Below are 12324 nucleotides of genomic sequence, written 5' to 3' on the forward strand. Positions count from 1 at the left end.
TGTGTGTGTGTGTGTGTGTAAGAAGGATTCAAATAATATCTTTAACGCTCCCCCCAAATATATCTATGTAATTATCAATTATTCTTTAGACAAATTCTCTTTTTCCTTTTTATGTACTCCTCGGGAAAAAGTAATACACTGTTTTTAGGATGAAAGATAAAACAAGAAACATGGATGGAGTTCCCAATATTTTAAATGATATACATATATATGTATATCACATATATTATATATGATATATATCTACATCTGTATCACTATCTCTATCTATATAATGGAGAATATATTCCTTAGTGGCTCAACACAGTTTAACAGCTGCTTTGAAGTCATTCCAGTTAGTTTACAAATAATTTACTGCATAATACTGCAAATGAAATATAACATTTTCTTAGTAAATCATGGAAATACTCGAACATTATTATAGAGTATTGTATGATATATCAAAAAGAAATAAAAATGGAAGGAAATTGGTTGGCGGGTAAGAGAGGGTAAGGTTAAAGGGGAAAGGAAACTGGGAGGAAGAGGAGAAAGAAAGGAAGAAAGGGGAAAAGAGCAGTGGAAAGGTAGAAAATGGAGGTGAAGGGAAGGGAAGGGCTAGGGAAAGGCAGGGAGAGATGGTAGGAAGGAAGGAAGGAAGGGAAGGAGGGAGGAGGGAACAGGGAAGGGAGGAAGGCAGGAAGGAACTCTACATGTGACTCACACAGCAAGAACAAACTACAAATGTCCAGATCCAACATGTCTACAGCAGGCTTGTCTGCCTCTGCTCTGCAGAGGGGCAGTTCTGTGCACTGCTCTAGAACCACATGCTGGTAGCATCCCCCCTACCTACCTCTCCCCATAACTGCAACAATCAAAACTGCTTCTATCTGTCCCCTGGGAGGCACCACCGCACGAGAGATGCATGTTTGTCATCAGAGTCTGTCAGCATCAAATGCCCATTTGGATTTTCTGAGATTTTTCTATAAACATCTCTAGAAGTTATCTTTTGCCCTCTGAACCGGGGCAAAATCATTTGTACCTGTGATCATTTTGAATGTGATATTGGGACCTATTGAGTTGAAGTCAGCAATCTGTGTTTGTTTTAGAAATTTTCAGATGAGTTCTATATTGACTTTGATTACATAAAGAAATGCTTAGTATTCCCAAGTGACTTACTCTCCTCTATAGGTAAAACCCAAACCAATACACTGTATCTGACTTTCTGATGAATACACAAGTTTGAGCAATAAATAACTGGCATGATCTGTTACTGTCTAATTACATAATCCATCCATCCACCCACCAGTCATCCATTCTTTCCCTCATCCAGACATCTATTTATCAGTCAAACCTTCAATGCTTTCAGTTCTGATTGAGTTACGAAGGCAAAAAACAGAGGACCAGCCAAAGAGTTTAATCTACATTGCTCCTCATTGGCAATGCATCTGGGGAGGCACTATTATTCATAAATAACCTCACACCAGGCCAGCTGTAAGCTTTACATGCCTCACCAAAAGGCCTAGAATGGCTGCATTGTTAAGTGGTCAGTCCATCGCTACATCAATGCTCCAATAACCAACCGACTTCAGACGAGAAACATCTGAAGAGACCAATGGAACCTAGGAATCAATCGCAGTTCTAAAACATGTTTGTTTAGTGGATGTGCAGAGTAGGAATCCAAAACGTAGTCAAGATCTCTAAAAACAAGGGCTCGCCTAAAACTGCACAGGTAACGACTTGGTTCTTCTTTGCTACTGTTCTTTCCTTCTGTCTGTGGATGTGGAAGAAAAGGCCATTAAAACCAAACAGTCCTCCGCAAGGGACAAATGAGTGTGGTTTTGCATTTCTCGGCGTTGTCTCTGAAAGATAACACAGCTTCTGCAGCGCAGAGGTCAGGTTCTCATAATGATTCCTGTAAGTCATCTTTCTAGGGGTTAATTAAGTAAACTGAATCCTAAAAGGTTTTATTAGCCGAGCTGACACTGTAAAGTGGCGCCAGGAGCATCTGCCATGACATAAACCCTCTCAGAGTGAACCGCATGGAGCCACCCGGCACCTTCTCGGGTGCTTGCCCATTTGCTGCCTGCATCCCAGCCGTCGGCTGCATGCTGAGAGCTCTGGGAAGTGAGGTCACCGGACTCACATCAACATACCTAATTTTACACTCGTGTCATTTAAGTTTTTAATACAGCACAGGGCTTTTTTTTTTCAGGTGTTAATAGAAAAATCAATTCTAAGTCACAACAGCTGTGATCATTTTAAATATCACAGCTGTCATGGGCTGAAAATAGCCAATGTGAGCACATACATTTCTGTTGCAAATACAACAAAATGAAAATATGGTGGGATGTTATCTTCTGCTCCCTCTGAAGCAGACTGTCTAATACAGTGGCAGAGAACTCGAGTGCTTAATGTATAAAATCAGGCTCCTGTTTCATTGCTGACCTAACTGGCAGATGGCTTAAAAGGAGAGGGCTGAGCATCTTAAGAAGTAGCCCTATTGCGACTGCCGAACATGTTTAATTATGGAAATAGTATTAACTTTGGAAGAGACTAGGCTAAATAGTCGATATCGAATTGAGAGTTCATTTATGTAAACATTTTGCTGTGCAAGCGGGAGGAGATTAAGTGGGATCCTTGCTCTACATTAAGTGTTATTAAAGTCTGGGTGTTCCAATTATTATAGGACGAAGTCTAAACTCCTGTGAATTGGTGGTAACCACTGTCTTTCAGGAAGTAATGGGGTTTTATCCAGAGCTTTACAAACTCTAACTAGCCACAGCATGAGACAATATACTCTCCTCTCAGTCTGAATATAACGCCCTTGCTTCTCAGAGAATGGAATGGCAATCTTCAAGAATATTTAAAATAGAGTTGGATGCACTACAAGACAAGGACTGAGCCTCAGTTATCCCACCACGCGCACAAAGCAGAAGTTGGTTTGTGAGGACTGGACCTTAAGAAGTACTGCCAAAGTCTACAATCCTATTAACAAACACTGCCATCTCTGCTACAGAGAAACTAAGTCAGATGTTGGGAAGATGGTACTCCAGATCAAGAGGGGAAAGAAATCAGAGGGGTGCTTCAGGTAAGCCCTGGCAATGTCACACAGCTCATGGTTTACAGATGTTTCTTCAGGTCTTTCTTACCTCCTGGCAGATACAGAATCACAATAAAATGAACACAGTATTAAAGATTGATATTTTAAAGGGGGAAAAATCGCAAGTATTTCTTCCAGACCTTAGGGATGTCCAGGATAAAACTGAACATGTCTGCCACTGGACAACTCCTACTAAAAGTCTGGCTTTGCATTTTCCCTGGGCAGGTTCAAGGCACCAGGTACAGGGACCTTCTAGTCCTCTATTATTTGCATACTAATTCCAAAGCTATGCGGAATACTCTACAATCGTTTAATCACAACAACACACACAAAGACATTACAAAGTGAAACCACACTTGTTAAACACTTATCTCAGCCCCCACCATCACACAAAAGAAGCTTAAGGGGGGAAAACCCCCTGCCATCTACCCTGCACAGACCTTCCAGGCTCTTCTGAATTCTAATAGCAGGTGCAGAAATGATAATGTGCTGGCCAATCAACTTTTTCCCCCTCTGATTTGTCAGTTTACCTTAATAATGCCATCAGGAATGTAAACATCTCTGCAATTTATATTTAAAAGTCAATAAAATAATGGGGTGCGGAATTTATCCTTTTTAATTTTTTAAGTAATACATTTGATTATTTTAATCACATCAGTACTTAACTGGATGGAGTTTAAATATGCATGTAACATCAATTTAATTTACTCTATTCGCTAGAAAAACTATTGAGGAATGCAGTGTTATTTTCCTTATTTAACAAAAAGGGCAGGGTTTAGAGAGCAAGAAGGTCTAGAACACATTTATATATATTTCCTTTCTTGGAGGTGGGAATCTAGTGTCTTTCAAATGTGTTCCATTATAAATATATTAAGATGGTAGCATATCCCCAGAGGGGTGAGGACCCAAGAAGAGGTGAGAGTCCAGGGCATTCTCACTAGATGGCTGACAATAAAAACAAGGGGTGTTTCCTCACTGGGTTAAACTTTATTGGGCCCCAGTAATAGGCTGTGGTTGGTAAATGCATCAACTGTTTTGAAAATGGCTCATGAGCTTTTCCCAACATAGCAACTCCCCCTTGAGTAGGATCATTATTGGTGCAGTCATTTGGTACTTTATAAATCTCGCCCTTAGGTTTGTGGAGGTGAAAAAGGCAAGTCGAATGTTAAGCCTCCATCCTTAGCATCTCTGTTCCTTTTCAGGACACTTACAATGGAAGCAGCTGGAATTCAACTCTATCCCACTTGGTGCCTCGAATTACCCCAATGCCCTCCCCCCCCCCCACCAAATGAGTGTAATCTGGCCTGGAGGAAGGCACGGCTCTAGGTCCCCGGAGGACACCCACCAAACCCGGCATGTTTTCCGTGGAACTGCCATCTGACCATCATTGCGCCTGGGAGCTGCCTCTACCTATTGCTTAGGGGTTTCAGCAGAACCTCTAACCCAACTTAGGGGAGAAGGAACTGAGCTTAAGGCAGTGTTCACTCCAAACAAAACATTACAGCTATTCCGCTCCCTTCCAAGTCATTTGGAAGAAAATACCAGGCGTCTTTAAGAAATTGAGGAAGGGTTTGGGTAAAACTAGAAAGGTAATTGAAGTGTAAAAACAACATTATCAGAAGATGGAACTTAAATATTCTAAGTAGATCGTAGTCCTGTAACAGGAGCACACCTGTGAAGGCAAAGGTGCAGTTTAGGAGTTAAGAGATCTCCAGCACTTCAAAGAAGAAAACCCAGTGTCACCTCTCCAAAAAGGTTCTCAAAGGGAAGGGGGAATCAGCCTTAAGAACTGTTCTTCAGATGAAAAAAAAAAAACCATCATTTTGCTCAACAAAATTTAAGGATTATCTCTACTGTTCACTTTACATGATATGATAATGCACCATGGAAGTCATCCATTTAAAAACTAGAAGTCTGCAGGGATTTCATGCTCTACAAGCTCCAGTGGTATCTTCCAGCCTCACCTCTGTCTTCAAGATTCTTTTACTAACTTGTCTCTGGTGGCTTTCGACACTGCTCATTTGATTCTGGGGGTGTGCAGACCGTGGCTGTAGGGCTCCATCCGTAAATGGTTGAGGAACAAGCAGGATTTCATTTGTCACCACCCATCATTTTTATTGCATCTCATTTTGCCCCGTGTCATCTTAGAGTTATGTTTGAAAGTATTGAGGGCCAATGAATAAATAAGAATCTAATCAGACACGTAAAAGTCTGAAAATGCTTGATCCTCCATCGTCTTCCGTTTATAACAGGGGTGAGTAAATGTGCCTTTGTGTGAGTCCAACAATATTGGAGGGGATTAAAAAAAAAACAAAAACCAGCCACACACCACTTACTGTGTGCGCTAGGAGGCGAGCATTCAGGCTTGCTGTGGGGAGCAAACATGCTCCCACTGAATTCTCTTCTCAGGATAAAAGTCAGCCCCAATTTGAACAACTTTTAAATTTATCCCAGCCGTTATTTAAAAATTGGTATCTTCTCACTGGGTCAGGGGTTCAGGGGCTTTGGTTCTGTTCACGATGACTCTCCTGAGGGCAGACTGCTAATCACGGACATGGTCCACCATAAAGAGAGGACACAGCAACATCTCTCACAGTGCCAGAGAAGTGACCGAAGTTTCAAGCTGGTTTGGGAATGGACACACACACACACACACACACACCATGGCATTCACGATGATGAAATCTGATAATGTCTTCAGTTAAAAGAAGGTAAAGCCATTTGACCAGTATGACTTAGAGAAAAATAAAAAATTATCCTCAGGCCTCTGTGGTACCTTTTCAATTTTACTTAAAAAAAAAAAAAAAAACACTAAATAAATAACTAAAAACAAATTTGAAAAAGAAAATGGAGTAGCAGTAACAAAACAGACAGTAAGGATTTTCCTGTGAATCAAGTACACGGAGGGGCAGGAAGCAGTACAATTTCCTGTCTATCAGTTGGAAAGGTAGTTAAGGCCAGCTCCTCCTGTTTTCCCCTGATCATTCCTTTGCCTCCCTCCCTCCCTGCTCCTACTTCTCCCTTCTAACTCCTGAAACAATGCCATCACCTAGTGCTCAGAGCCGGAAGCTTCCCAAGGGTCAAAGCCTTCAAACCTACCAGAAATCAGGGGTTATAAAGCGAACCACATACATGTTTTCTTCCTAAGATATCAGCCTCCCAGGGGAAAAAAAAATGTCCAAGCTGGCGTTCTTGAATCTCAAGCAGGGATTTTTGGAAATTTAATCAGAGGCAGCTGAGCAAGACGTAGCTACAGCATCAAGATTAAGTGTCTGGTGAATATTTACCAGCTTAAATCTACTGAACAAAATCAATGTAGTTTTGTTTTAAGAAATTAAATGCAAACAGGAAAACAATTTTATTGTTATCTTAAAATCACTCAATTAAAATGTTCTGCATGTCAATAATACCAAATAGTAAGCTCAGATATAGATACATTTTCCTACCTGCTTTTTCTTTGATTTTTTTAACATTAATAGGCAGCTAAAAAAAAATCAGGCTTGTGATCTAATCATTTTTTCTTTGTATTAGCATTTGTATTTTAATTCGAATAAATTTATACTGGCTCCTTTTGTTTATAGCCAAGGTTCTGAAATAATAATTTTCTAAAATAACTTTTAAAATGTCAACTTCAATTTGCATAGTGAACACATTATGGAAAACTTTAAAACCTGGTACTTACTTATCTATAACTGCCCTAGCCAGGATTTTTATTTTTATTTTAAAGGCCATATTAAAAATATACTTAGTAAATGTTATTTCTGGTGCTATTAAGATTTATTCTGTGCCCCTTTCAATGGCAAATTTATAAAAACTGAAGCCTTCGTACTCGAGCTTGGAAAAGACTGATTTTTACTTGTGTATAGGTGAACTTTGTTCCAAGAATGACTGAGCTGGGAGATCCTGTCATTCCGATGTTTCTGGGTTTGGGAGGCCTTAATATCAGAAAAGAGTTTCGCTTCATTTTTGCCTTTGAACTTTCTGAAGATGAAAAGCCTGCATAATATGACCAACCGTTGGACTATAAACACGGGCCGCTGGCTCTCCCTCGCCTTCTGAGATCTGATGACTTGACAAACAACTATTTCAAAACAACCAGTTTGAAACATGGTTTGAAGCTTGTTAGGATGAAGCAAAAAGAGCAATTAGAATAATCACAGGTTTCTCTATACGGCTTAACACATGCACACGCTGCCGAGAGAGTCTATGGTGTGATCTGAAATTACCATTAGGAAGAAATTTTACCACTTTTGTTTTCAATATCGTTTGCCAGAATTTTATCTACATGGAATTGCCATATTTTTAGCTATATAGAATTTGAGCAAATAATTACTCATTAAAATTCAAATTTGGTGAGCATGTAAACCTTGAAAAAAATTTAGGGCTAGAATTCTAACTTTCTTTTTGTCCCCCACCCCCTTTTTTTGGTAGACCGGGTTACGCCCTACCTACCTAATGCCCAGTACTTTTTATGGCCTGAATAAAGACAGTAGCACAATTTGACATAAGCTAGAGTTCTCAACACTCAAAAGAAATATTGCTCTTCCAGAAACATTTTTTTCTGAAAGCTGAAGAATAATTCCTTCAAATTATCATTTAGCTAAGACTGGGATTCACTTACTTGCAAGGCAATACTGCATAGGCGGTAAAAATACCAGAAATTATTGGCCAAGTTCATTGATCTCTCCCTTGAGGCAAAGCTGAGTTTTACAAATGCTCTCTCATTTACACTCAAGATTTATTCTTTGGGAGCTCTTGGATTAAGGTTTTTAAGGTCTTATCTCAAGAAGTCCACATATAAGGACAAATCACTGTGCAAGTGTGGCAACAATTTGGGCATTTGTAGCAGGGGCCCTTTCTATCTTAAGGTACAGAGCCCATCTACGTTTTCTTTTGTCTGTCCCCAATAGCATTTGATTAAAGTGTTTCCCTTGCTAAGAAGTGGGAGAAAAACAGATTTTTACAAACAACTGTGTTCGCTGGTTTAAAAAAGAAGATAGTCGTCATGTTCTGTGTTCTTGCTGCAACCTAAAAATCAGTGTTTAGGAAGGATTTCCCATTTTTCTTCTTTTGTTTATTCACAGGGAAAAACCTGCTTCCCCTAGCCTCTCTCAGTTCAGAGAGTTCAAACTGAATTTAAACAAGTAATTGACTTGTCACTGGGGAAAAAAGAAGGAATTCAGTGCTGTGCTGTCTTCAGAGGAAAACCTGTGTCAGAGAGAGAGCCAAGCCTAACAGTTCAGGTTGGAAAACACAGTTCTCTCTCTCTCTCTCTCTCTCTCTCTCTCTCTCTCTCTCTCTCTCTCCATACACACACACACACACACACACACACACACACACTACAAATAGTCAGAGCCAGACAAACAAAATTCAAGGTAAAGTCGCTTTCGTATATACATGTTGAACAATCAATGCATGACGTATACAATCTCCACAAGATGTCTGGCATCAAACCAAACACAGCTGAATGTAGACGTAGAGCCAGTACAATACACGCTGTAGAATAAACAGAAATCCGTTTCCCCAGGGTATGCACGAGGGTATCTTGGAAGATGGTCTAGAACTGGGCCTTCTGTGGACCACACAGGAGTAGACTTTGCTGGCTATGTCACCAAGTTAAATCTAAGCGCTGGTGACCATCCATGGCTCCCAAGGTTTTCTGCCGAGACTCCACATGGCTATTTTTCCTAACTATAATGTATATACAAGTTGCCTCTTTCTAGTGTTTGAATCAATAGAGATACACATCACCAGATTTGTTTTTAATAAACGTCTTAAAACAGTTCCTATAAATACATTTCCTGTGACAGAGTGATCTTGATTTTTATGAGTACCATCCTTTCAAAAAAAAAATCTAACAACCAAAATATTTGGCAACTGCGAGGGCATATTAGTGATATGATGTCATAGTCAGCATTTTCTTATGGTAGAGGCAACTGGCAAGCTGTAGGAATGGAATACATATTTGAAAAAATTCCTTCAGGCCATAAGGAAATTAAAATGCCCGAGCCTGAACTAAAAATTTGACAATTCAGCTGTTTAAGATGTAAAACTAATAATTAGCATATAAAATTCATTATTGGTAATCTTTAAGGTTAAAACCCACAACTTATATTTGTTGTAGTAAATAATGTAACATATAATCTTTTCATGCATATGCATATAGTATATAATGTATAATATATAATTCTTTAGTGCACAGGGCAACAGACTCCTGGGCTGTATCTTACTATTTCACAGACACATTTGCTGATCACATTAACAGCATTCGTGAAGTTTACAGGAAAGGGGCTTTAAAAATCAACAGAAATATTATGGTATATATATATATATATATATATATATATATATATATATATATATATATATTATGGAGACTATCTAAGAGACCACAGGCAAAAGTCTTAAATAGGTAGGAACCCCTAACAGTTGCAATTCAAACACAATTCTTTTTAAAACTGAGTTCTCTGAGCCCAATATTTAAGGTCACAGATTTAAACACTGACCAATTTAGAACACAAGCCTTTTACTTCAACACCAACTTTATTTACCACGTTTAACTATTGTTCTGATTACATGCAATATTCTTTAAAGGGGGATTTAAAAGATATGTCCATTATAAGTTTTTGGTTTATTTTAATCTCTTATTTGTTGTCCACTCCCCATAGTAAGTAATTATAAACTTGTGATGATTTACTGATACTTCAAAATAAAAGTAATAATTCATAGACCTGGATGACTGGTCAAACTCCTTAAGCTACACTCTCAAAAGCCCATGTATAAGTATACATACCAGTGTAGCCCACTAGAAATAAGCAATATGCATACATCTGTGCATATTTACGCATATATGTGTGTGGATATATATATATATATATATGTGTGTGTGTGTCTATATAGGTTTACATGCATATACCAGCACACACACATTTAATTTCGCTTGCGCCAATCAGTGCTTGTGAACTGGGCCTTCGTAAAAGCTCTGATCGGTCTCGTTTGGCCCAAGTATCACACTCTGATTAAGATCAACACGAATGTAAGTTGAAAGTACAGCATGAGAAGAGTGCATAAAGGGCTGCTTTTCACCACCATCTCTGTTCTTTGCTATTTTAAGATGAAATTTTACTCCTCCATTACCCAACTCTTCCTGAGAGCACCTCATACCGATTTACAAAATATTGAAATCCCTTTCCTTCAGAGAGCCCAGGCGAAGGAAAAATAAAATAAAATAAACCTCCAGATGGCAAGTATAAACCTTCTGCTGGGGTTATACACAAGATACCAGACACTTTCCCCCACTTAAATAAAGCCTTTCTGTTAGAAGGGGGGAAATTGAGGAAAACACAGCACAGCACAAATAACTTGCAATATTGTTCCATGCACGAATGGATTCTTATTCCCCCCCCCCCCCCACACACACACCTTCCTTTTTTGGTTTTAAAAACAAGCTTATATAATCTACTCCATCAGATATGTCCGTTGTAAGTTTTTGGTTTATTTTAATCTGTTATCTGTTGTCCACTCCCCACGGTTTCCAACTTAGTAAGACTTTAGACAGCACAAAACCTCAATCCGGAGAGAAACTTACCCCCAATTTTCTCTCAGTCTAACTTGGGCTGTCTCGGTTCTCTTCATAATCTGTTCCTCCTTCCAATCATTTGAAAGCAAAAAGAATTTTGCCAAAAGTCCTTTTTAAATTAGTAGTATTTTAAATCGTACAACCTCCTAAGTTCACCTGACTGCAAACTTTCTCTCTGGGATCTACTTTTAAGAGCTTTGTAACGCGTTGATGGTTCTCTACTGGGGGAAAGGCAAAAAGCAAAAAGGCAAGAGAAACATCCCAGGACTCGCAGATGATAAATATTTCATGGCACCGAGAAAGGTGCGGCAGAACTGCACAACTTCGCAAACAATGCTCCCCGCCTAGACTGCTCATCCCTGTGACCATAAAACTTGTCCCCAATGCCCCTCGCAGCCCGAGTTCGCTTACCGCTTTCCCATTATAGTAGTACATCAAAGAGTTGCCGCCCATGCCCGGGATGGTGTATGCGCAGTACATGGCCTCGGATTCTTTTTTCTCCTCAGTACCACTCTAAGAACTTTTATTTCAAACTCGCTGTCCCTTTTTTCACAACAATTCCTTCAGTTGCATTTTCCCATATGGCCGGGCCAAGCGTGGTGAATATGCAAAGCAGGAAGAGACCATTCCTGGCGGGCGGGGGAGGCCCCGGCGCTGCTGTCAGACGCTCAAGTTCGCGCAGGCTGGATGGCGGCCCGGCCTGTGCAGCGCCGCAGCCGAGCACTCGAGATCGCTGCAACTTTTCCGAGGGGTTTTTTATCAGTTCAGTTCCTCGAATAATGCCGATTCTTACAAATTCCTGCAGGCTTCACTTGTCCTCTCTCTCTCTCTCTCTCTCTCTCTCTCTCCCTCTCTCCCTCTCTCTCCCTCTGTTTGTCTCTCTCTTTCTCTCCCTCCCTTTTTTTTTTTTGTTTTGTTTTAGGCACCCCTTTTCTTCTCTAAAATTTCCACTCAACTGCCTTAGGGTAAAAGTGGAACAGGGTCCATTATTGAGCAGAATACAAATGCGGTTAATTGACTCCCCCTCTCTCTCTCTCCCTCTCTTTCTTTTTTGTTTTAATTTGATTAAAAAGCGAGTGGCAGGAAGGGAATCGTACGATGCACATCTAATAACTCTGCCATCTGTCTCTGCTGCTGGCTAGCTCCCAGCATTGTACGCAGCTGCCTGAGAACTCGATTCGGAGAAAGGGGGGCGGGGGGGGGGGCGTAGTGGAGGAAGGGGGAAAAAAACCCACCACGGGCTCTGACCTCGCTCAAACAGAGAGAGGGGGCAGTGTTCTCTGGCTGCTTGGTCAACAACCTACAAAACCGGGTTGCAGAATGAAACAGAGTAACCGAGCGGTGGTCCAGGGCTCTGCAAGCCTGGGGCTCTCAGACCCTGGGCGGAGGGTGGCCGCCCGCCGGTGAACTTCACCTCGCCACGCTGCAGCCGGCTGCGTGGACAAAAGCGAGCTAGCTAAATGCCACGGAGCCAGGCTTCCCCTCCTTAGGGCTGGGCACCCCAAACCCACACACTGCAGTCTGGAGTGCCATGGCAGCGGAGAACCCAGCTGCAACTTAAGCCTGTTTGTTTGCTGGGTTCTAAGGCAAGTTTATTGGTTAAGTCCGAATCTACCAATAGCTCACAGCTGTCAATTCCTAAAAAGGTACCTTAGAGACCACG

The 12324-nt window shown here is 40.6% G+C and overlaps 1 protein-coding gene across 8 annotated transcripts in view; it reads right to left on the minus strand.

Annotated features, from left to right (window-relative positions):
* The window catches only part of Tcf4 (transcription factor 4), a 347921-nt gene that overhangs the window by 85003 nt on the left and 250594 nt on the right, over positions 1-12324 (minus strand). For 2 of the 8 annotated variants that reach the window (XM_052201432.1, XM_052201431.1), the window contains exon 1: positions 11073-11321. The exons of 5 other annotated variants lie outside the window; for them this stretch is intronic. In XM_052201432.1, the coding sequence (XP_052057392.1) occupies positions 11073-11141 (69 nt within the window). In that variant the 5' untranslated portion in view covers positions 11142-11321. Of the gene's footprint in view, positions 1-10670; positions 10690-11072; positions 11322-12324 lie in introns of those variants that run through there. One more of the 8 variants, XM_052201433.1, reaches the window with a different exon arrangement.

The sequence above is a fragment of the Apodemus sylvaticus genome, chromosome 13, assembly GCF_947179515.1.
Source record: "Apodemus sylvaticus chromosome 13, mApoSyl1.1, whole genome shotgun sequence".
Lineage (NCBI taxonomy): Eukaryota > Metazoa > Chordata > Mammalia > Rodentia > Muridae > Apodemus > Apodemus sylvaticus.